The 27,330-nt window shown below is 34.1% G+C and overlaps 1 protein-coding gene across 5 annotated transcripts; it reads right to left on the bottom strand.

Annotated features, from left to right (window-relative positions):
• Window positions 1–83: 83 nt before the first annotated feature.
• Window positions 84–26,406, bottom strand: LOC123673887 (alpha-catulin). Of its 5 annotated transcripts, none has more exons than XM_045608632.1 (13): window positions 23,770–24,766; window positions 22,473–22,583; window positions 19,558–19,747; window positions 17,159–17,325; window positions 16,178–16,387; window positions 15,461–15,689; window positions 13,183–13,352; window positions 12,145–12,393; window positions 11,541–11,819; window positions 8,752–8,907; window positions 8,357–8,533; window positions 7,639–7,845; window positions 84–3,871 (listed from the first exon to the last, which is right to left on the bottom strand). In XM_045608632.1, exons 2-13 carry the CDS (start codon window positions 22,518–22,520, stop codon window positions 3,737–3,739), a joined length of 2,217 nt encoding a protein of 738 aa, XP_045464588.1. In that variant the 5' UTR covers window positions 22,521–22,583; window positions 23,770–24,766; the 3' UTR covers window positions 84–3,736. The 5 variants fall into 5 exon arrangements, with proteins under 5 accessions (XP_045464588.1, XP_045464585.1, XP_045464589.1 ...); XM_045608631.1 differs by lacking the exons at window positions 22,473–22,583; window positions 23,770–24,766 and adding exons at window positions 6,807–6,944; window positions 26,254–26,406 and having other exon boundaries at window positions 3,740–3,871; XM_045608629.1 differs by lacking the exons at window positions 22,473–22,583; window positions 23,770–24,766 and adding an exon at window positions 26,254–26,402.
• Window positions 26,407–27,330: the final 924 nt, after the last annotated feature.

Genomic DNA, 27,330 nt, shown 5'->3' with positions numbered 1-27,330 from the left:
TAATGAAATATTTTGTACTGGTTTTTTTAGAATAAAACTTGAAATGACGAAAACCGAATTCAATTGAATTAAAACAAATGAAGCACAATATAAAGTTTATTATTTCATTCAAAACATCTAGACCTCTCATAAACAATTTCAAGACACCAACAATCTCAATTTTCTCCATGAATTTTTGTGTTTCAACAATGAATATACAATTCAAAGGTATAAAATCTAAACTAGCAAACATGAAAATATTATCGTTATTTATCTGAAATATACATCACTGGATCTATATGAATTACTTTGGTATCTAGGTTTGAGGAAAGAATTGCCTCTTGAATTTCTTTAAATTGGAATACGGCATTCAATCTTATTGGTAACTAGATCTATAAATAATTATTCGAGAAAAATGAAACAAATTCAAAATAACGAAATTCAATCGACTCTTCTTTTTACGCTGAACGCTATTGCAGCTATTTGTTATAATAAATATGTAGTCTATATTTATGTCATTGTAATGTTTACAGGCACAACATAATATTTCCAAAATACTCACCAATATCTGGAATACATCTTAAAGTAGTACATTACAGTCACACGTAGGTCAATATTATTTTCGTTTCCTAAAAATATATAGGTATTCTAAATATGTATTAAGGTATGAAATATTTAATAAGAGGAATCTGATTGTAGCCAATTGTTTATCACAAAATGCTAGTCTGGATATTTAAGTATTTTATTATAATACTCCATATATTATTTAAAAATCCAATCTAGTACTTTGCACATACAATTTGTATGAATAAACATCTTCGAAGATGTTTTCCGAAAACAAAATTTATTATCACCATAACAACGATCGACTAAAAGAATTCGATCCTCTGGATCGAAAACACTATAATTACTTTCAACAATTCTGTTATAAAAATGCTAAAAAGATATCATTTATATAATATGTATACTAGTTTCGAAGGAATGGATAATAAATATAATATGGAAATTTGAATATTCATACTGTAGTCATTCAATGATTGTTCTAGCAATCTGTTCTGGTTTCACGTAAATTTAGCCTATCCTTAATTTGATTATCATTTATTTGGAATAGTGAATAAAAGTTCATTATATGTATAATACAAAAATAAACATTTGAAACTCAATTTATCATTTTGTATTTGAAGAAATCATTAATTTCATGTGAGCTATTGAAAAAAATCATATGAACTATTGTTAGAATTTAAAAGACTTCTTTCTCATCATGTTATTGTGAAAAATTATTACAAAATTTCAAAAATACTTTTTATCCCGTTTAATATTCGACGCTATTCTACAATTTTAAAGCTCATTCACCAAGATGAAAAAAGGTTTCATCATATACGCACACAATAAGAGAACTTCAAACCTAACGCTAAACACATAATATGCTAATAGTACTAATATACAAATATTTAAGCGTAACGATATTTTTCTTTAAAAGTAGACACATAAAACAATGAATTAACAAGTCGCATAAAGCCTTATAACACAATCTCTCTCCGATATTCTCTATTCTCCTTGATAGATCTCGATATGATTCGGCTTTTCTACTCTTCTAATCATATAATTTCCAATTCGTTGGACAAAAAAATTATGAGGGAAATAAGTCATTTCGATTTTTTTAAAGTCGCACTTGATTGAAGGATTTTAATGATTATATTTGATTTCTTGACGAATTATAATGGAAAAGACAAACAGAAACATATTTTTTTCCGTTTGTCATTTGTTCGTATTTCAAATATCTCAAAACCGCATCATATCAATGTCTCTCAGGTATTCAAAATAATTTTTGTTTAGAAAATTGGAATGCTTCGAAATTATCCAAATAAACCTCATGAATATTGAAAATATGTACTAGTTGCACATACGTTAATTCATTTTGGCACGAATACAACTTCAAAACAATTTAGGTAGGTATATCCAAAAATGAAATAAATATGATTTCACAGGCCAACAAAATAAAAAAAAATTGATTTTAATTATTAAAATAAATTTCAATTATTGTTAATGTGCTGATGAAATGAAAAAAATTCAAAATGTAATAAATCTCAAAATATGAAGGTAACCAAAAACTAACCACGGACACCAAAATGTCTGTTGGCCTGTGTTCGATTTCGTACAAAACAATGCATATAGGTATCAAGATTCATTCTAAACGTAACTTCTCCGATCACAACTAATTAAATATAAACTTTCTATATTTATATCAAATGTTTATGGAGCTTTTTTGGGAATGGTCAGGATTATAACACGATGCGTTTTAGCTTCATCGAAATTTTCGCTTGAAAATGCGGACGTCAATTCATCTCACGATATAAATATAATCTTTTCATACCCAGATCATTTATATCCTGAAAGAAATCGAAATACTTCAGGTGTATGCTTGAACGAGTGCTATAGATAACATTTCATAACCAGCAAAAACGCATTAAATCTAGTTTTTGCATGGAAGCCCATGCAATGTTTCGAATGCTCTGATCGAGTTATTAATCATGTAACTTCCACATTTTTATTTCTCAAAAATATCAAACAAACCCTAACGATTTACATCTTTCATATTTTGGGATATTCAACGAGGGTATTTTCTGTATCAGGTGTCCCAAATTCGTTGTAAGGTAAGGGGATTCCAGAATCCCTTTGAGCTAGAGAAAAAATGAATGACACATTTTCCGGCTCGATTTTTGAGAGGATTAACTTTATGGGTTTGATTGTTTTCAAGCTATAAGATAAAACTGTTTTTCCTAAAGGCTTATACATATCTTCCTTTCAAAGGTTTCAATGAAGATATTGAGTGCACTCAAAAAATCTGTGGCTATTTTGATGCTCCATGTTTCATTATTTGCATGCAAATAACTTGGAATATCAAATATTTTTGGCACCATTTTCCTAATTCAAATGATTAGCTAAAAATGCTGTATTCTGTTGGTATCTGTCAATCACAGAATATGAGATCATGATAAATGCGAATTCCTAAGTAAATTACTCTCTATTTCACCTAATATTTTGATTATTTGCAGTTCACAGATTATCATAGAGAAGCACTTTGTTAATTTGCCATGTGCAACTGAAATTTTTGATGATTGCTTAGTTTAATAAGGAATGCATATATCATTTCATGTATTCATGGAAAAAAGATAAAAAAGGCGATTTTATTTATTACAGAAATGTTTGTGATTTACAAGCATTATTGTATTATAGCTTGAAAACAATAAAAAAAATTTATTACAGCAATGAATTCTTCTAAAAAAATCTTCCTGTAAAATGTTTTTGTTTTAAATTTATAGCATCATTAGAAGTCATGAGAACCTACCAATTCACTCTATTTTCCAGTTTTCTCTCGAAAATGTGCCAAATCTTTTTTCTAGCTCAAAGGAATTTTTTAGATCTCCTCACTAGACAACGAATTCGAGACACCATATACAGTCAACTACACAGAGAATAATATCAATATCTGTTTCAGGTCCTAAAGAACCTTCAACTAATTTCTGAGTAAAATATGTCAGGAAATTCGGTCGGAACTTTCAATCAGAGCATAAAGTACATTTCTGAATCTACTTATAAAATCATTCGCGAATGGCGAAATTGTCATATTTTTGAAGCACAGCGTTTTAATGAAGAACTCAACATCGAAAGACAATGAAAAGTTGTCCTAGAACAACAGGAAGGAAACTCGAGTTCTCCTCGAGTCTCCCTTGTTGCGCCGGGACATCCCCAACTGTCATAAGGATTGATCCGAGCCTGACGCTCCAGCAACTTTGGTGTCTCCAGAGGTGGCGCCACTGCCTAGGGAACCCCCTTCAGCCCCTGTTCCTCTTCCACCGGCCGCCCCACAGCCGCGGAACTCCAGTTTGTACTAAAATCAAAGATCGCGAGTCAGATTATATTTTTGACAAAACCAAGATGCATGGAATACCTGATTTGGACACCTCTAACCAAAACGGGGTTTAATTTTCTACTTCAAGTTACAACCATGGTGTCGCCATAATATTGAGTGTTCTACGATCGAAAATATTTTGAGACTTATATGTTTTTTTTTCCGAAAAATGATTCTGACGAAACAGCATCCCTTCAAAGGTAAAACCCTTTAGATTAATATTTTCCGGCTAAAATCATGGTAAAAATTTAGTATGACTCTTTTTAGGGGTTCTAACTATTACTCTGGACAGATAGTTCTTTCTCCAATATTTTCGATCGTGGAATACGATGATGAATCAGTCTAGGGCACTGTATATCTGACTGTAGGAAATGGTGATGACAAATCAAACTTATAAAGGAAGTTGCGATTTAAATATGATTTTTTTCTGTGTCCTATTATTTCAACAGAAATTAGCACTCTCTGTTTATTTAATATCTTTCCACATTTCCATTTTTTTACATGATGAATAGTTCTTTCATTTTTCTAGGATTATTTCGAACGAATAATAATAAAGATTCGATGAATTTCGTATTCATATTTACTAATATATTTATGGTTAATGCACTAAACATTTACCGCCGAAAATTGAAATAGAGGATAAAACTCCGTTTTAAGCAGTTCTATTTTCGCATTTTGAATGGAAATATGTCAACATCAAATATCAATGCATCTTGGGTAAAATTCTCACTTCACTTCACGATCTATATGATCACAAGGACAAAAGCATCATCCCTCAGTGAATTTTTCAAAATATTCCAGATACAACAAGACTCCAATGAAACGAATGAAAATTTCACTGCATTTAAATTGACACAGATATAGATAGTTGAATGCCTGGAGATATACAGGTTGAACATTATTTTCAGTTTCATTGTAAATCTTACTAAAGAGTTTTCCAATATGATGGTAAGATGGTTTCATGGTAAAAAGGAAGGTATGCCATTAACGATGAAAAACGATATCATCCAAATGTCAGCCACGGCTACGGTTGCATCACCATATCCTTCTCATGAAATTTTCCATTACCCATTCGCACATATCCGGTTGTATGACCTCGATAACTTGAATCGATTGTGGATTATTGACATAGACCTTTTCTTTCACGTGGCGCCAAAGGAAAAAGACCTAAAGGTGTTAAATCACAAGATTTCGGTGGCCAATTGTGATCACCTCTTCGACAAATAACATAGTTAGGAAACTTCTCTTGTAAAATTGCTATGGTTTCGTTGCTTGTATATAGCACTTAGCACCGTCTTGTTGAACATGAACGTCGTCCACATCAATATATTCAATTTCCTGCCATAAAATCATTAATCATATACTAATTCCCAAGATTGACGAGAAATCCACAAACCTGTATTTTGTCAACTCTACAGCTTACAACAACAATATTCTCAGTTGTTTTTGGGCGACGCACACGGTTTCGATTCTTCACATCACTAACGAGCCTTAACAGCTCAAATTTTTTCATCAGTTTCACTATTGTCGGCAGAGAAGGTGCTTCACGACGACCCAAAAGTGCTTTAGTTCTGGAAACTGTGACTGCAAAATTTCCACCATTTTTGTGATGAATTTCAATGTGTTAATCAAACTTTTATCCTCCCTTTCTTGTAATGGCGTAGTTTTTACTTGTCAAATGTCAAAAGATGACAACTTCAAAAGTTGCTCAGGTAGCGGGCTATCGAAAATGAAACATCTATTGGAAAACCCTGTATAAGGTTGTTATCAAAGTTGGGAACTATGAGAAATTCACACCTATTTTGTAGATATCAGATGAGCATTAAACATGGATTTAACTCTGTCAATAGAAGAATAAAGAATTTAAGAATAATTTTTCAAAAAATTTTGAATCAACTCAAAATTTTAAATGCAATGCCCCTCTGATATATTATATTGATCAGAACAAGGGAAGCAACGTGAATCCTTGTTGTGGCCAGCTATGTTAGAAAAAGTCTAACTACGCAGTGCTAGGTCTAGATAAACAAAGTAAAGCAACAAGAAGTGAGCAAGCGAAATGCAGATCGAATCTGTTTGGCTTATTCATGAGAATGGAAAAATTTGAAAGATTCAACTAACTACTAAGCAAAAGGAGTGATTGTCATATCGGAAGGTCATATTAGAAAAAGAATAGGCATATGTGTGGGGTCGGCATATTTCATTCCATCAATTTGGGGCTTTAAAGTGCTTTATTTCGACCGGTTTGATTGTTGCTTTGCTTTATACCTCTGCAGGATAGCCTTGTAAAATTCTGAGGTCTAAAGTTTTGGTACCAAAGTGGAAAGGATAAGATTTTCAAGGATTTCACGTGGACATAAAAATTTTTACTCATTCACAATCCGAATGGTTCTTTTTATACTTTTGTATTCCCTCAATAAGCAAGTTCGAATACCACCGGGAAAAATATGGATGCGATTCAAATTGATTCATTTGGACAATGGAAATAATGGGAATAACCAATGAAGTCGCTTAAATACCCAATTTCCTATGAATTCCACTTGGGTTCCAGATTCAAAATTATTGTCAGAATTTATAGATGGGTACCTAAGTTCTTACATAAACCCTCAAGAATTTTACAAATTGGCCGTGACACAGCAATGCTACTAGATACAATTTTGGCAGCTACAAATGATTTTTTTACACATGCCTTGTCAAAATTTTTAAACTCTTCGTCAGCTGTAGGAATATAATACTGCAAAAAGAAGAGAAGAACAAAATGGGATTAGACTTTTGTTAATCGAGTTCAATCAAGTCTCTTATCAAACCATCAACGGTATTATTTGTTGAGTAGTGTTAGTGTGTTTAGTTTGCGATTGTGCTAAAGTTATTTCTCGATTTTTTTAGTTACTCAAGTCATCAGTAAGATAAGAAATACCCTCCTCTGTTGTTATCGTGAAAGTGTTGAATAGCTATTCGCTAAACGTTGCAACGCTTGTGGGCTCAGCTGATTGGGCAAAGGACCTTCCACGGCGGCACAAGGTATTCTGACTCTTCGTGGCATTGTTATTTTATACTAAATAAAGTGAGAATGTTCAACTAAGTGAAGTGGATAATTGTAAACTACGAGTAAGCGATGGTTGGGTAGAGTGTGAAATAAAACTTGAAATTCTGCAAGGGTTGTTCATTCATCATCATGGGTGCATATGAAATTATTTTGAAACCGTTGGATTGAAATGTTAACAGTCTGAACTAAATTCCGAAATAAAGTTTAAAAACTTGTCCGTAATGATGATGTAACAAGAGTTACAAATATCTGATTAATTATCGTTCCTCTAGGTTACTCCAAAAAACATTCCGGCGCTACGCATATTCAATTGAATAGAGGGGTTTCTTGCTTATATTCAAAGATTATTTTTTAGACGTTTAACGAGAAAAAACTGAAAATTTCAGAGTAATACGTTTCATAAAAATTTCTGGAGTCATGAAAAAAGCTATCAAGAATTTTTGCTAGAAGTTCAAAATGACAAATAATAATACGAAGTTGTTCACTCTGAATCGTTATATGCCTACTAATTGTATTTAACACTTCTCGCCGAGTTGAGAATACAATGACTCGTAGAACAACTGAAACGATGATAAATCTCTGAAACCCTTGCAGCAATTCAGTTCAGGAAATGTAGATAGAAGATAAAGAATGTCTACATCGTTTACTACAAAGTCTAGAAGTTAAAAAAAATTGGTTAGATTTCTTTTTTCAATTTCCTTACCTTTGTAGCACATTCGAAACAAGTTGTAACAACTTTAGAAATAACGTTCATAAGATTCTTTGTCTCTTGTATCACATTGTCCACTTTTGTAAAGGTCGCAGCCTTACCAACTGTATGATCCTTTACAGTGAACTGGAGTCTCTGAACGAATGTGGGCACCTTGTCCAGATTTTCCAAAAGCTCTTTCTTGTTCGCCCCACCAGGAACCTAAAAAACGCATTAATCAATTTACATTATATTCTCCTCCATGACTGAAGGCTTCTTTCGTGGCACAATACCAAGATGTTAATGAATACTGGTTTGTCCACTGATTACATTTTGTTTAAGCTAATTCTGACGCCTCCCAGTGATCACAATTGTCCACCGAGGTCTTGTGATTTAACACTCTTTTCTTAAGAGCCAAGTGAAAGGTAAGGTGAAATAATCGAGAACATCCTGCCGCAAATGTGCAAATTAGTAATGGAAATTTTCATGGAAAGGCTATGGTGCTGCAACCGTGACGGCCATTTGGCTAGTATCGTTTTCTACTGATAATTATACTATAGCTCCTTCACAATGAAATGAGCATCTTTTAATTTCTTGAAAAATATACTCGTTTTTCAATATAAAAAGAAATCTCTCATTGGAAAACCTTCACCTTCATAATATAGAATATGACGAAAACAACATAGGATTACTCATACCAGAAATAAAACATTAAAAAACGAGATTATCTCACCTGGTAACTGAATTGCCTGATGACCTTATACAACCTATTGGCTTCTTCAGCAAAATACTCGGCTTGAGTGAAAAGATCCTGCGTAGTCTTTAGCTCACCTTCGCCTTTCGTGAACTGATACATTGAAAACGCCATAGCTGACATATTCTTGGCCCTTTTCACGATGTCATTATTCTCCTTAAATCGAAAATTATTTCTCAGGTAAGGGTTTGAAATCAGATATTGTGATTACTGGAAAAATTTGTTTTGTACACGACTAATGTTATATGAAAAAGGCATGTATTGCAATATTATTCCTATTAGTAACTATTAAAGAATCAACAAACTTGTATGATAACAATCCAAGTTCTGTGTATAATTCGAATAATACAACTGCTATCGCAACTGAATATTACCTCAACTTGGGCGTTGTTACTTTCCTGCCACTTATCAGTTTCCGCGTCCATCTCGTTCGTTATCAGCTTCATCTCCAGACCGGATTTTGCTATCTTCTCCTGCTCGTCCACATCCAGGCGTACCGACTTCACTGGCTTCGAAGTGGTGCCGTGTTTCTGAAATCATTTCAATACTGATACATTCTGATTCACTAAATTCAAGTTAATATGCATGCATACATTGATTCATTTCGAATTAATTCAATATTACCTATAAAGTATTCTAAATCGATAGCTGTTTAAATGTCTTTCAAGAGATCAAAGTTGAATATTTTCTAATGAAGAATTAACAAAATTGCCCGTACTTTAAATTGGAATGATAGTTATTATTATTATGAAGAATTTTTTATTTTTGGTAGAAGAAACCGGAAACTCGCTCAAAAACACCATCTCAATGCACTAAAGTTTCAATTACTTACAATATGTTTATTCTTCAACGACACTGTATAATAGATATCCAACATGAAAGTTTTGAAATGGAAAATGGATTTCTAGAAAAGACGAACAGCAAGAAATAAAATATTGTATTAGCTCGAATTTTACTCGGTGGAAATTAATATCAATCAAAAATTAATTGATAGTTATTTTGTTTTCATTATTTTATTATGTGAATAACAATTTACAGTAGCTCCTTCAGATTTTATATTTTGGGTAACAGTTATTCTAGATGTGAGATCTGAAGAAACTTCAGTTTAGTGAAACAAATGTTATTTATTTAATAAGAAAGTGGAAATAGAATAACTGTCATTTGATAACGAACAAGAACTAAATAACAAGTGTTGTTCTTTTTCCTTTTGATATTGCTAGAGACACCAGGTCTGTGACTGTATGCCTTTGTTTTTCACCCTGAAAGGTTGCCAAAATTCTTCCCATGCAATCTTGTGCCAGAATTATCTGCAGGCGTCCCATCGTCTATCGAAAATCCCCGTCTGATAGTAATATCAACGTAGTTGGATACAAAATTTTCAGAAAATTTCACGTAAGGTGCTTGAATAGTCACTTTCAATACAAGTACAAAAGGCATTGATATTCTTTCACGAGTTCAAAATTTATTCAAAAACTAGCCATGAAGAATCTTCTGTACGTGTACTTATTCGCTGGATTTTTATGGAAATCCTTCACACGATTTTTGCATTGAAAAATCTTGGTAGGCGAAACTGTTTTCTGTATCACAAATTTGGCAGATAATACATAATTCCGAGTACTAACATATAATAATGAAATATAACCATAGATCTGTAAGAAACTAAGATATTTCCGCACGATTTTATTCTAAAAGCTTTATCAGAATTAATTAATTCGGAATAGAATCAGAGAAACTTTCTTTGTTCTCGGGTGGTTCGGAAGATATTGAAAACGGAAATTGGAAAGATCAACGCTGAAAGAATAACGTCGGATACGATCATAAAATCAAACCCTTAATTCGGGATCAGACTTTAGCTGGGAAAACTGTAGAAAATTTCTTCAATAATATAATAATTGAATAAATTAGATGCACTGATACTTTTTGTGGAACGATACCTATTGAAATTTAAAAGGTGAAAATCACTTGCAGTACAAAATTAACTACATCCCATTAAAAAAAAAAGAATTGTTAAAAGTTGTGATACAAAAGTAATAAATCATGATTTAGTTGGGTCTGAAATTAAAAATTAAAAATATGTACCTAATTGTGTTACCTCACCAACACTAGCTGATAATGAATGTTTGTAGATAATTTCAAATTTATGAATGAACGTTTCATACTATTGGGATTCCAATTTTATAAATCGAAAATACGACAAAGTATACAGAAGGCAATAGAATAAAAACAGCATTAATGAAACGCAAAGAAGCAGTTAAGAATTGAAATAAATTACCGACGTCGACGTCGCTGGCGTCACTCTTTTCTGCCACAAAAACATGGTTACTGCCCATTAGTTTTGTCCGTGTCTTGTAAACACACGTCTTGCAAAGTAGTGGTAAAGGTGGACAGGAGTAGAAATAGTCACATAGAATCGCAAAACTAACCCTGCGCAAAACGTTATCCCAGAAGAGGCGACAGGACTCTCGGCGACGCTCATGAATTTATTCCCGACTGGCCCGCAGCCAGGACTATCGGTCGAAGAAGCGTAATCGACAAGAAGTTGGGATAGGAGCGGTCGGGAGAACAAAAGGAGGGTGGGGGTTGGAGGCAATTTCCCGAAAATATGGAAATGGAGGCTGTCAGGTGGGTTTCAAGTAGGTAGAAAAAAAAAAGAATTAGAGATTAGTTTGTTGCATTTTTTTAAGATTGTGTTTAATGAAGGGTTATCCGTTTTTTATTCCGAAAGTAAGCGTAAATAAAGCACACTTACATTTAGAATATCGATCAAATTTTTATTTCAATATAATTCATGCACCTCGCAATTATGTGGGGAATAAAACATCATTCAAATGTTCTCCACGTGATCTCTTACAGGACTCGATCTTTGAAAGGTAATTATCGATGGCTCACCGGCACATTTCGGGTAATATCTTGCCTATAACTTGACGAATTTTGGTTTTCAGATCCTTCGCATAACGCCACAAAAAAAATCCAAAGGTGATAAATCACAATATCTTGGTGACCAACAAATATAACGCGTCTTGGGAATTGTTCTTACAATATAGCTAAAACGGGCCGGGTTGTGTGGCTTGTAGCACAATCTTGCTGGAACCACATCTCACATCTCTTCCGATTCCATATCACACATTTTACTCAATTATTATGTTCAAATGAAATAACTCACCCCAGGTCTCGGCAGTGACATGTAGACTTGCTTCTCCGGTTTACCCTGACTTGTCTCCAAGACGTCCTTGACTATCGCCGTGACGTCAGACACCAACCATTGATACATATCGGCGAAAACTTCCAAGTTCTCCTGAGCAATTTTGCTGCCCGGATATCCGGCCAACGTCTTAGCAGCCGTTATCACCTGAGGCCCATAAACTCGCAGATTTATCTCCGTAAATTTTGCCGAAATCTGGTGGGTTTCCGAAACTGCCACATGCCGCAACAATTTGCACACCTGGAAAGAATCCGTTTGCTGGCATTTTTTAGGAAACTGGCTAATGAACTTATCAAACTGCCAAACGCTTCTCAGATTTGTTATTTACTAATGTTTCGTGTGGTAGACAAGTATTTTAGAAAGAATTCTAAATAAGTAAAATATAATACCTCATTGTAAAATTGCAACAATGAAAACTCCAGAAAAACTGTGAATGAAGAGTTAATGAAGAACATAAAATTATTGAGTTATTGAGCAGTTGGGAGAAAAGCGTATTTTTAGAATATGTTGACACCGTTTTTTGTTTTATGGCCTAACATCGATAGGAATAAATAAATCGACCTACCTCAAGTATGTGATCTATGGAATCCTGGAAAGCGTTAGAAGTATGGTGTAATCTGTTGATGTCTGAGATGGCAGCTTCCTGTTTAATCATTCCAACTAACTCTAGACCCTGTTTTGTCGCCGTGCTCAGTTCTTGCGCTTGATTGCTGGCAGCTATCGCCAGATTCTTCGATACTTCCTTGACGGCGTCGATGCAAGCGCTCACCGACGCTTCTATTTCCGGTGAATGGGTGGCTTCCTCAAAGCCCATCTGCAAATAGAACCACATTCCGTAATGGTGTAAACACTTTTGTAGAAATCCAAATAAATAATCTAAAAACAAACAAAAAAATTCACAAATGTTTTAATCATTGAAATTCCAGAAAAGGGAATGGAAATAATAAATGAAATATTCCAAATCCATCTATTCAAGCCTATATGCTTGAAATTTGGTGAGAATTTCAATAAATTCAGGAAATTGTTGGTGAAATTTGTCCTCCAAAATTGTTTATGTCTCTAATAAAGTGAGATGTAGTTAATTTTGTTATGAATATTCAAAATGAAGGTTTATAATTTTCTAGCAATCGAGCTCACCATAAATAAAGACCCTGATTTCAATTTGTATACATTGCTCGTGGCATTTCTCTTCCTCCTGTTCCATATGTCACTCGACATCTCTACCGTAAAACCTCTTTCTAATTGCGCAGAGAGTCGAGTGGGGTAATTTGAAAATGAGCGTCGTTGTTTAGTCGAGAAACCCTCAGTCTAAAAGTGACCCTCGGCAGATTTGGATGGGAAAAATTGAAATTTAGTGTATTTTTCTCTGAGATTATAAAGGCTGGTTTCTCTGTAGACTAATGGAAACGGTAGATATAATATTCCATTTCGAGACGAATGTCTTGTGAATATCTAGGATTGCAAACAATACCGACAGAATTATTTCATTCTCATGACACGAAAATTTGCATAAAGCTTGAAATTATTATTTTATATTTAATTGCGAAATCTCAACTGGAATTGTTGTCTCAATTCAATCGGTGTTCAATGTTTAGTAACTCACCACATTTGCATACAGCCCTAGTAAATGGTCCAATTCTAATTTCAATCTGTCACAACGCTCTAAAATAGCTTCTCTATGTTCATGACTTGTGTAGGCACTATCAGTGAAGTCCTGAGTTCTTTCGAGAACAGCTTCCAGGCCACTGGGGATTGTCTCCTGACATGAGGAATCTGCATAAGAAATATTAGTTATAAAAAACCACTTTCGTGATAGTACTAGTAAATCCATAAAAGTAATAAAATTACGTAAATGATATGTTGAATTGATAAATAATTGAACCTATTATTTTCCATCAATTATAGAAGAAGTTCAAATAATCCCTGTAACAGTATTTCGCAGCAGAATAATACAGAAATCATTCAAATGAAACCCAACTTGTCGTAAATCCCTTCACGTACAAAGATCTATTGTGGTAGACGTATTCAAAACACAGGCGGCTGGGAGTTTCAAAGGGATAGCTCGATAGTCTAATGCGCGCTTTTGAGTTTGACGCCTTTTTAAACTTGAATCGTTCATTTTCTATGGGGTTCTTTTTGTGACGTACCCAGAATGGTAGAAGGTAGTTGACAATGACAAATGCATAATAAATGAGCAAAAGTCATCGGTTTCAGTGAAATACTCCTGGAGGATATTTTGTCTTATGTGAAGGGTTTTCCAATGAGAGGTTTCAATTTGATATTAAAAAAAAAGAGTATATTTCAATGACATTATTGTCTTCTTCGTGTCCTTATATTGAATTGGTATAATGAACACTACTGAATCCACCCATTATTCCAAGTATATTTTAGGTAAAATCAATGGATCAATGTGTTCATTCTCGAATAAATAAGGTCCAATCACACCACCAGCCCAAAACTGCACCAAACAGTGACACATTGGGTGAAGAGGTTTTTCAACAATCATCATTGGGTTTTTCGAGTCCCAAATATGACAATTATGCTTATTAACGTAGCTTCTGAGGTGAAAATGGGCCTCATCACTGAAGATGCTTTTTCGAAGAAAATCCGGGTCATTTTGATGTATTTCAAGAACCCAATCGGCGATGATAAGATTGTGATCGATCGGTTTGAGTTCTTGTGGTAACCTCACTTTTAAAGCCTTATATCTTAATGCAAATTACGGTGTAATATCGTTTGTGGAAAGCATAATTTCCAATATCCACGAGAAATCAACAAGCCTGGGAATCGACTGGGTTTTCGTCAACGCTACGGGCTACACAAACAGTATTCTCAGTTGTTCTAGAGCGACGCTCACGGTTTCGATTTTTCACATCACTAACTTATTTCAACGTCTTAAATTTTTCCACCAGTTTGGCAAACTGTAACTGCAAAATTTTTACCATTTTCATAGTGAATTTCAACAATTTCATGTATCGTTCCCTTTTCAGTAGGTAATTGAGTAGTTTCAATTAGTCAGATGTCGAAAGATGTCAGCTCTAAAAGTGATAGCTGTCCAGATAGTTGGCTATTCAAAATGAAACCTCTTACTGGAAAACCCAGTCAGAGACGTAGTACAAATAATAAAATACCTAAAGAGCGCACGTCAAAAGAGGTGAGGTGGGACTTGGCTCACAACTCCAATAGATGTTATGAAATAAACGTAGAAGTGGTCGAACAGAAGACTCCTTTCTACGCCAATGAATCAGATGGGCTGATTTATATTCGGAACCGTACTCATGATCTTCCTTTAACGGAGCTAATTTGTTGAATTGCCGTCTTAATATTGCTGGATGAAACGTATCAAGATAAATGGATTCTCCCTGGTTTCTTTTCGTGCTTGTAACTGGCTCTCAAAAGCGTAACGAATATTCCATTCACCGGATATTCGAACGATAGGGTTTATTTTATTAGAAGAAGAGGGAAGTAGCAAAAAAATAGCTAAAAAATGACGTATAAAAATGAGAGGATTTTCCCTGATCTATTTGAAATGTTCACAAAGTGTCATTTCCGAGGATAAAATTCTTATAATTTGATGCATATCAATAAAAAAAGTCATTGCCTTTTTTGAGAGTCAACTATATCCGCCACTGGTGAAACCTAGTATTTTTTCTTACCGCCAAATGAAATTGGCACATTCAAAATCCCTGACTGCTTTTTATCTGTATTAAGGTATCTGGGAGTCATAATGAAGAAGCCCTAAATCCCTTGACGTAGATCGATTTGATGATTTTTTTCCGTTATTAAAGATGTATATAAAGAGACACCCTGTATAAAGATATGAAAACATTTTGTGAGTAACTGTCGAAATGAATGAGTTTTTCAAAAGAAAATTAGCTCACCCATGGTGACTTTGCTCACTTCCAAAAGCCTGGTCAGATGCCTAAGGCATGAGTAGGCGGTGGCTCTTTCATTTTCCAACAATTCTTCTCTCTGCACATGGCTGTCGCCGGAATTCAAAACACCGTCCTTGACGACGAAATGAATGAGGTCCATCGCTCTTCTCATCTGGCAAAAAACAGTATCGCGGTTTTCTCTAGATGAGCTGCAATCAGGATGCCGAAGACATGTCTGAAAGCAACAATAATTCAGGAATATTTTTTTAGTCGAATGCAGCTTTCTAACCTAATCACCTTGTACAGGGTATTTCACGTAAGCGGGTCATTGAATTTTGCAGTTACTTTCTAGGACCAACCGTTTCCGAGTTATGACGCTATTTGAAAATATTCTGAAAAATCTAATTTTGGTCTCAAACGATCGGTATCGTCAAGAAGAACTCAAAAATGACCTCAGTTACTTTCTAGGATGTTCCTTAGGAAAAAACATATGTTTGTTCATTTCCACTTTTTTCGGTACACTCTGTGTATTTCCGAAAAATTTGAAGAAGCAGCTGTATGGGAGCCTTACTGTACTGTGTCGAAAAAAATCAGCGCTTAACCGTAGTAGAGATTCGCGTCAATGTACCCTGTAGGTACAACAAAATAAAACAATTTTCGTAAAGTCAACTACCCTATTCAACTTTTCGTTCTATTTAGAAAGAAAGGTTTATTTTCTCATACCTTACTGGACGTCAAGAGCATCATCGTAGACCTCTCGAGTACCTGTCTGGCTGCTGCCATCTGCGCCCTCCTACGCTCGTCTTTAAGATCGTTCTGACGATCACCAGTCAAATGTGCAAGTTCGACCATCTCTGATCCAAACTGGCTGAAGGCTTTCACGAACTCTGTGAAATTATTCACCGATTCGAGTCGGTCCAAACTGTGCGAGACCTGAAACGGAAAATCCTTATGAAAATATGGATTCAGGGGTGAAGTCAAAGAAACCCCACATTGAGTTAGTGAAATGGCTTTCCGTGAATTTGCCTGAATTTGTGATATGTTTTAGTTCTTTATGGGCGTCGAATATGGATTTTTTCACGGTTTGGGTGTTTTCACGGTTTCTGCTCATCAATCACAGAGCAGTAATAACTGAATATTTCCAAAACTGTCCATTTTCGACGTTTTTGATCAACCCATCAAGAATTATAACATACCAAAAATTCAGCAAAATTTATGGAAAGCCATTTCCCAACTTCAATGTGCGGGGTCCTTTACGAAAAAATTTTGTAAGTAATACAAAGCTAGCCATTAAAGAGGGTCTTTTTGATTTTTCAGTTAATGTCTTCAAAAGGATAAAAATCGATCAGCATGTCATAATAAAAAGATGCAAAATCAAAAGCCTCCTTCGGGAATATTCATCAAGTCCACTGAGCCAAACCTCGTTCAACATCGAAAATCCGCTTGGCAAGAATTCATTTTTGGCCATATTTTAATCAATCAACAACACCTGTAACGGTAACGATCGTCCCTTATCGTAAAACAGTCCGTCAGGCCTTCGCTTGTTATAGGAGCAGGCCCAATCGTAAGCCATCAATCACGGATAGGGGATGTTGAAACATGCAAATTACCAGCGAAACCAGCAATAGGGGATGAAGGATGGCAAAAAGGTCAGAGTCAACAGAGCATATGTGAAATCTCGCAGAGAACCACGAAATCACCTACCTTATCTTTGGCTAAAAGTAATTGTTTAACAACCACGATATCCGCTAACAAAAGCACTCTGGTGATGGCCCCAAGTAGACACCTCGACGCTCTGATCAGAACGGTCCGATCTGGTCGAGCTTTTTCCGCCTCCTGCGTCTCTTCGCAGATGCTCTCGATCGCACTCCCTGGGAAAAAAAAATTATTTCACCAAACTTTTATGATTTCTAATAGAAGGGTTCTCATTGGAGAATTTTGATTTTCAATAACCCGCTATGTGGGCGGCTGTAACTTTTGAAAAGGCTAATAGCCTAAAAGAGAGTCCAAAGTTCAAGGTGTCACTTTTGAAACTATAATCTTTCGTGATTTAACAAATTAAAACTACGCCATCACTAAAAATGGAACGATACAGGTTTGAACAATTCATTTAAATTGTTGCAACATTACTGTTACGGTGAACGAATTGCGCTACCTATCTATGATTAAGGTTTTTTATGGTCAGAATAGAAAGGCATTGATGTGGGCGACATTTATTTCCAACAAGAGGGCGCTACGTGTCACTAAAGCAACGAAACAAACGATTTTCGCGAGGAAAGTTTACTAGCCGTGTTATTTCTCGAATAGGTGATCACAATTGGCCATCGAGTTCTAGTGATTTAACACCTTTAGACTTTTTCTTGGGGACCGCGGAAAAGATAAGGTCTATGTTAATGCTCCATAATCAAGACCTTGAAGATGGAATTCGTGAAGTTATTGAGGACATATAGTCGCAAATGTGCTAGGTAATTGGTCATAAAAAATTTCATGAAAACAATATTGTGCTGCAGCAGTTGCCCTAGTAGCCATTTGGCTGATATCGTTTTTCATCGTTAATGGCGTACTTCCTCCTTCACAATGAAAAAAACATCCATTGATCTCTCTTAAAATACAATTTTTTTTCAATATAAAAATGAAACCTCTTTTTGGAAAACCCTTCAGAATAATTTAGATAATAATTGCAAAATTTTGAGAAATCGCAAGGACACGTAATGGGTATTTGTTGTTCCTCATTTTTCCAACAGAAACTTTGTTTGTATACGATGTGTATGAAAGTTGATGTTTTCGTGTGGAAAATCAAGAAACCCATTGAAACAATCCCTAACAACTCTATACCAAAAACTTCACTATCATTCGAATGAAATTTTCAACAGCCAATTTGCCAAGCATAAGCAAGAAAAAAACAGGAGTAGTGCATAAATGGGTAGCTGGAAAAGGGAGAATCATAAATAGAATGAGCAGGCCGTCGTTATGAGCTCGTACGTGCCGAAGCACGGCAACATTACCGGAATTCAAATGCAACTATGTTAGTGGCAAGATCTCGTGAGGCAGATTGTCTGGAAATTGAGTCGGCATCTGAAATTTCTGCAACAAAGGAAACCAGGTGTACAAGCTTTAAGCCTCTGAAGAGAAAACATCGTATTTTAAGGGAAATGTATCCTCCCAATTCAACAACTATCTTCTAGCAATCTAGTCAAATTTTCACTGTAAGAGATTCATTCAAAATTCCCATATTAATTCTCTATTAAGGACGTAATTCGCTTGGAATCGAGATTTATGTGTTCCAGAGAGGTCGAGGCTACGAATAAAAGGACAGTTATGCGCCTCATAAATTATTCTATGAAAGTGGGAACAAACTTCTTGAACAGTCACGCACGTTGGATTAATCAGACTTGGAAATTATTGAGGGTTATTCCTGGAGACGTTTCCAGGCAATGATATTAGGTAGACATCTACAAGAGGATGACGCTGTTACGCTCACAAATTGTTTCTAATTAGTTGTCGCTTGATTTATGCGAGTTGTTGTTTTCACTTTATCAAATTCTTTCCAACAAATGATCCAAATCCAAATGATTATATTGTAAGTTGAGTCAAATGGAAAAATGTCTGTTGAGAGAGGCATGATGCTTCTATTTGGCATTCAAGTATGTTATGTATACCTAAAGGGTTTTCCAATAAAAGAGGTCCCATTTTCATATTGAAAAAAAAAGAGTATATTATAAGAAAAATCAATGGATGGTTATTTCATTGTAAAGGGGAAGATATTTCATTAACAATGGATGACGATGTCAGCCAAATGACCGCCACGGCTATGGTTGCAAGATCTTATCCTTTTACATGAAATTTTCCATCACCAATTTACGCACATTTACGGCTGTATGTCCTCAATTACTCTACAAATTCAAACTTGTGAAAAATCGGCATAGACTCATATTTCATGTGGCTCCAAAGAAAAGCATCCAATGGTGGGTTAAATCACAGGATCTGAGTGGCCAATTGTGTAATACTTGCGCCAGTCCCATTTACGTATAAGTAAGGACCCATCACACCACCAGCCCAAAATCCGCTTCCAACAGTGGACAGAATGATGATAGTAAACTCACCAGCTTGTCGTGCTTCTTTGCACGCCTCGTACATGCCTTGTCTAACTTCTGGATAATCATCGGCGATAGTTTCGCCAACTGTAACGAATCTTTCGACGGCCAGATTGACAGCCTGGCCCACTCTGGCAACAGCACCTGGTCGCAATCCACCAGTAGGGGAAGATCCATGCTGCTCCACAAGGGACGAAATCTAGGAAAAATATAAAAACGTTTGTCAAAATATTTCAGTTAAAACCACCTGATGAGAGCTATCTAGAATATACATGAAACATTTTTCTTTATTTCCAATAATGAACTTTTGAGATCGATCAAGGAAAAAATATACAATCGAAATAAATATATTAAATAATGTTCAATTCAATTGAGAATCACAATTGAGTAAGCGGGACCTCATTTATGATTGTAGAGAGAAATCGACTTTAGTAATATCGTCGTTTGAAACGTGAGATTAAAAATGCAACCCCTTCAATGACAATTGGATAAAAGTTTCAAATGGGTAGGTATTAGAACCCAGTTTTGGTATTGCATATATCTTCGAATGAAAACGAATGAAAGTTGGTACAGGTAGGACTCCGGACTGAAAGCTGGACTATGATAAAAAGAAACTTTCGTCTTATATTCCGTGATCTAAATCATAACAACATTCCACCTGTATTCACTCTCACAAAAGTTTCTGACATCGATTCCAAAATGAAAATGTGCATTCGCCATTTTGTATTGAATATATCAGGGTTAACTGTCTTTACAGATCAGCAGCTGGGGGAACATCTGATATCTCAAAGATTGCTATTAAAATTAGGTTAGGCATGTTATACTTCATTTGTTGTTTCTGGTCTCCAGCAGCTGATCGGATCATGAAGTGCTGAAACTTCTCTATTGAATCACTGAAATATTTTCCATATAAAAGGAAGTATTGAATTGAATATCATCATAATGAGTTTCCGTGACTTTTCTTTCTTCTGAGATGACAGCAACAAACGACAGATAGTTATTTACTGATAGAAGAATATATCATTCCCTTCTATTTGTAGATAATAGAAGGAATAATATCATATCATATATATAATATCATTATACGTGTATTAGAAGTTTTGGAACATAATATGTATAGTCATAAAATCATGTGCTGATAATACAAATATTCGTCACCATCAACAAGACACGCAAGCCTTTATTTGCTAGTGAAATTTCACGATTCATTTCATTGAGGTAGTCCATCAATCATAAAAATAAAATTATTGGAAGTGGCACGGAATTCAGCTGGATTCTTTTCATTCATTTAAATCCATCTTAAAATATCCACAAAACGAAAAAAACCTGTCTTTACGTTTTGCCAAACTTCCTGTGTTCCAACTCAAAACGATATTACGTAAATGTAACAAATTCATGATATCGAAATGTGAGTTGATCGAATTTCGGGAGGACCAATAAACTTACAATTGAATGGACACAAACAATTGGATGTCCTACAATGGAAAACCAGACTGGCTTTGTGCTTCCTTCCGGTCATCCTGTATTTCCGAAAGTTTCCAACAATGGCCGCCTCGCAATTTATCATATCGTTTTACGTCCTTTCTTGAATAATGAGCACTAGCTCTGGCTGGTTACACGATTACTCTCACAGAGAAGGAGAAACGTGCATGTTTGATAATTTCCCGAATTATTTCATCTGATTGATAATCTGTTCTTGATTCAATGCTGTAGTTTTTTGCTCTATATCCTACATCTGCCATTATTTTTCTTGCAACTAACTAATCTAATCAACATTCTTTTCGATACACCCAACTTAAATCATGGAAGATCAGATCGAAATATTTCGATTTTATTTGATTTGTTTATAAATGTTAAGCCATAAGTCAGGATTGGAAAATGGTTTTCCCGATTCATTTCGCTCACTCAGTGTCGGTTTGATGAAAGCGTGTTAAAAATAAATTCCAACGCTAACCTTTAATCCAGGTGTTCGACCTTGATATTGGAGGGAGCGTTTCCTGTTGAATAAAAAGGTTAAGGTCTATGCTGATAATCTGCCATTAATCAAGTTTCCTTTCGAATTACCAATTAGCTGAATCTGAAGTTTTCCTACTTTTCCATCAATGTTCGTTACAGTGGGGAAGACTGCGTGTTTCTAGATAATCACACGATTCATTTAATGGTAAGTTAGTATGTTTTAATTCAATCGCTCTCGAACTCCTCTGACAATAGATTGATTAGGGGTTTTATATATTTATACAGGATGTCTCGAAATAGGGTAGCAATCAATTTAATTGAGTTTGTATTTGAGTTGTTAGTGTTCATTCACATTAATTGAATATAATATGTAAATGTATTGTCTGAGATTTTTTTTATTTCCAATAAATAGAATTATTTTGCTGTCAATATACGTTATCCCATCAGCCTTAATTTAGTTTTTTTTCAATACTGTCGATAGCAGCTTTTCAAATTCGCAAATGACATAACATTATGACGAATTAGCAGTAAGTATACACGCTAATCTGCAAAATCTTTATGATCGTTTCGATAACGGACCTCAGAAACGAAAGTTAAAGTAACTTTTTGTTGTGAGGTTACTACAACCTCATGATAAGATCCAAAGATTTTGAATTATAAAAAGGAATAGGTACTATGTACTTAAAAAAAACGTTTTATAGCTTTCTTCCAAAGCTGCGAATTGATAAGGAATAACGGTTTTTCTCTGTTTGGTAGTACAATAAGAAGGAAATAATTCCATTTTCTTTCCGTTCAACATATTGAACGGAAAGTATCCCTTAGATTCAATATCGAGTTCAAAGAATTGGGCAATTGATTTTCATAACAGGCCTTTTCTATTTGAGAAGAATAAAAGATTAATTTTCAATACGGAAATAGATGAGTACGTATTCTGTGAGTGATTCTCACTGAAAAAAGGAAATAGTTACCTTCCCATTCGTCATCCTCCTTGATAAGCAAGATCGCAAATAGCTCATTGTCTATAGAAAAAACCGTTTGTCACTTGGTCATTAAACTTCTCACACTTCACAAAAAAATCGCTGAAAGCACAGTAAAATTTCATCGATCAGGATGTTATTGAATTATTACTACAATTCACTCATTCTAATCTATCTACTTCACATTCTTTCCTTAAAAATCAGAAATAATCAGGCCATGCACTATGGAGAGTCTATTCTCATGTCTGAACCCGATTATGAGAAAAGAAGAAATTAATCGGGTGAATTTTTTTTTAATTATTGAGGATTTGGCTTGTTACCATGCTAGAAGAGTTTTCCTTTCACATTATAGACGAATGGTATAATCAAGATCTCAGATTATCTATATACTATTCATTTTATGCACCAATATATATAATAATAAAAATAATAACAAAATGACCTCATTATAAACCTATATCCGTCTATTGTCTCTATCGTTATTTAATAAGATGAATAAAGAACTGGAAAATTAGTATGTCAATAAAATATAATAATATGTTAATCGAACAGAGGGTTGAAATTGGAAGAAAAAAATGTTTTCAAGATTAGATTTCGAATATTTTTTTATCACTTCGAAGAATAATAATGGAATCAAACGTTAATTCAAAAATATATAAAACAATGAGCAACTCTAATATCTAAATATTTTTAAAGAAATATAATGAAAATTTCGCGAAACTTTGGCCTCATCAGCTATTTCACATTTTAAATGCTACAGAAGAGAAATTGCGATTACTACCTAGAAACTTAGAAGGATAAAAAATGACAAGGAATATGATAAAACATAATAGGTACACTGGAGATTTGCTGCTTGAGATTTTCAAGCTTTTTAGGACAATATATATTTTATACAACTGTTTTCCGAAAAAAATATTTTGAAAATTACAGAAATTAGCTATTATTTCGAGTTATTCATCTTATAGTGTTATTCTTGTTATTTCAACAGAAATCTTTTGAATGATTCGAATATGTTGTTTAAAGATCTTCCAGTTTATTATACAGGAAATAATTGCGACTCTGCTTTTAAGTCTTCATATTTTTGATCATTTTATCTTTGTTATTTTCAATGAAAATTTATGTACTCAATTAAAAATATTGATAAAATTTAGTATCTATTATCGTTAAGTTATTTAAAAATAATTTTTCGTCAAGTAGAGACCGAATGAATCAGTTAAGAGGATCACTATTAAAACACGTCAAAAGTTTCGCTATATTTAGAACGTGAAAGTCATCACTGATTATTTACCTTTTCATTCATGGTTCTATTTGCCAAACAGGAACGTTGATAGCTCATATTGGTGTTAATTGTGTCACTGTCCACTGAACAATATATTTTAGCTATTCCTAATTCTAGATCACAAACAAACAGGTATTATAAAACTATCTACTCCAGAAAGGTCTAATAAATTCATAACATTGTACCCAGTTGAAAAATATCTTCGAAAACAATCGCCTAAATCACTATTCTAGACTACGTAAAACTTTGAAGAATATCACAACAATTCTATGATTGAAAATACTTCATAAGCTCAACTTTACTTTGATAGTGCCGTTTTTGTAGTGTTATTGCAGTATTCATGAATTGGAATTGATCATGTTCGAACTTCCCAAACACTGATAAGAGAACATCAACTAGGATTTCAGTACAAGGTGAATACGTGGGGTTTCAGGGTGTTTTATTCATATTAGGTTAATTTTTTCAACCTTGATATATTAATCAAGTTTATAGGATATCGATTTGATTGCACCTCATCAGTTGATTTTTGCCGAGAAATCGCTAAGGCTTGTACGTCAGGGAACTTGTTGATACATCGTCGAAATTCAGAAAAGAATTATCTATTTTTGGAATAACGACGGTCTCGTCGGTCTTAGGAATGGAGTTTCGGTGGAAATTTTCATTCGAAAAAATTTGAGATTGTTTCACGTTCGTAAAATCTGAAAACTACTGGAAGATCAAGTAAAGAGTAACCGCACCGATAGGAAACTCCGGGAAGACTGGATTACATTGCAGTGTTACTCCGGGACTCCTGGACTTCCAACTCCCGATCGATCAGCCGGATTCGCGCCAACAGTTGACGCTTGCGTACACGAGATTATCCAGCCTGTAGATATTTTCGGTGAAAAAGGATCTCGCACCGCATCAAAGAGATATTGGCTTTCGGTGAATTTGCTATAATTTTTTATATGTTGTAGAACTCGTGATGCTGATCTTCATTGCATCACCGCTCTAAATTCAACTGTTTATATTATACATATAGGGTGCTAAGAAAAACTTTTCTAAAATTTCAAATGACTAAAATGAAGAAATTTTCGCATATATAAACCAAGTCGAGTATGCATCGATTGTTCATACAACTCACTCAAGTCCACTATAGAGAAAAATGATTCAGCCATGCACAGAAGATATACAGAGTCGAAAGAAATCAAGTTCTTCAGTGATTATCAGAAAATACAGCGGTGGAATGTCATCAATTTTCAGATATTTTGTGGGATATCTATATCAATTGCGATTGATGATGTTAACTTCTACTGAATTGAACTGACACTATCTATTATATCTTAATTTCTTATCAAACTGCACCCGTCCTACTCATTGATTTATCTAGATGTTGTCATCATCAATCGCAATTAATATTGATATCCCACAAAATATCTGGAAATGAATGAAATTCCACCGCTTTATTTTCTGATAACCACTGAAAAACTTGATATCTTTGGACTCACCATGTATATCTTCTGTTCATGCAGAAATCATTTTTTCTATAGTGGATTTTAAATCTGTATGAACAATAGATGCACACTCGAATTGGTTTATACAGGGGGATTTATTAGCTTTCCAAAAATTTTGGCATATGAAAGATCATGTAATTTCAACAAAAAAACTTTATGGGGAGATACCTATGTCCGATTTCAAGTATTTAAGGAAATGAATGGCTTCAAAATTTTCATTCATGTATATCGATAAGATTTATTGAAATATATGAACATTAACATGAATAAAACATTAGGTATGTTGAAGATGTACATCAAACCTCTTGATAGAAATAACGTGTGTTCCACAAACATTTCTAGGGTCCTATCATAATCAGAATAATAATGAATAACAATGCAGTTGAAAAATTCTGGGCATATCATGTTCATACAGTTTTTTACTAGGAATCATCTCAAAAACAACGTCTTCATTTATTAGCATGTTTTCGAAAATCACCCTGTACAGACACTGAAACTCGAGCAACATCAATGAAATGTTGATCACATCGTATGTCAACGTCGAAATGATTATTGAGGAATAACCAGGTAAATGACGTCCAAAACAATAATGACATAACAAATTCTTTCTTTTAGGAGCCGTAATGAAGTAATAGCATTTTATAATAATAATGATAATAATTAATCTTCCGATTGAGGCATTAAAAAAAATTGTCGGAAAAATTTAATACGAAACTAACGACTATTCGTTCATCTGAACGCCTGAAATGGCTAGTAAATTTTTGTATATATATACATATGCGTAAAATCCAATTTGATGTAAGATAAAGGAATAAATGAGTCTCAATAAATAAAATCACACACAATAATTCAAATTAAATATCTATTTCTACATATTTCTGAATAAACAACATAAAACTGAAAATATGCATAAGATGTACACCCAAAATTACTTCCCCAAACGTAGAAGCCAACGCTATGCAAGTTTTGTAAACTACAGCAAAAAACCTCCTATTTTTACCTGTTTGATAAGGGGGAGTAGAGCTTGTTCTATACTACGGGTCTTAATTTCTAAACAGTCTGAATTTGTTGTTTCTACAGCTGCCATTTTCTACACTACTGTCTATCCTCCTTTTTCTCTCGAAAAATTCCATAAAGACATCCTTTTTCATTATAACCTCTTTTCATTCTCTTGCTTGGATCAGCTGTTTTGATCCATGAATTTACAATACCCTCAGCGACATCTCAGTGTGAGTGAACTAACTACCCGAATTATCTAGGAAGAATTCTACTTGTCCATATGCTATGTAACTGTCTATCATAGACATAGAATAATGTTATTATAATTTACCATTGAACTAATAATACATGGAAGGAGTCTATGCTACTATTTTGGTGTTAGGAAGGGACACGCGCATTAGAAAGAAATAGAGCTAATACGCATTGCACGAATTTGACAAAGATGAACAATCGGAGACCACGTGATACGGGGCAAAACAATCGAGTTTTTGAACTGGAGTTACGGTCACCACAGGATAATTTGTAATTTTTTAATATCATAAGAACTTTAGGAGAATTAAATCATGATATTCATATTAAGACTTCCTAATTCGATAATTCTACATTACTACTTCTGCAATATATCTTAAAATTATCGATTTATTCATTGAAATTCCTCTTGGTGAAATACAAATTTGGGCAAAATATTTTTTTAAATTGGAAACGTCGATAAAATTACTTTTTCAATTCTTATTGAATTTTGCAAATAATATAAATTCACACAAGCTGTTGGTAAATGCGAGTAAAAATCAATTTAAAAAAAAAACTCACTTGAAACAATTGTTAACATAATGAATGAATATTGTAGGAAAGTGAAAGGATTTGAAAAAAATACAAATTCAACAGAATTAATTTAATGAAGATTTAAAAAATTAATACATCAGATTTTGAGATTTGATATATTAAAAATTTTAAAATATTAGTTATTGTCCTTTGAAAAGAATTAATTTTGTGTACTTTTGTCGAATATGCTCTTCATTTGCAAGAGTAGATTTATTTTTGTGATGTATTCTTTTCTTAAAGTAATAATAAAAATCCT

The sequence above is a fragment of the Harmonia axyridis genome, chromosome 2, assembly GCF_914767665.1.
Source record: "Harmonia axyridis chromosome 2, icHarAxyr1.1, whole genome shotgun sequence".
NCBI lineage: Eukaryota > Metazoa > Arthropoda > Insecta > Coleoptera > Coccinellidae > Harmonia > Harmonia axyridis.
This window is presented reverse-complemented; position numbering and strand designations above follow the sequence as displayed.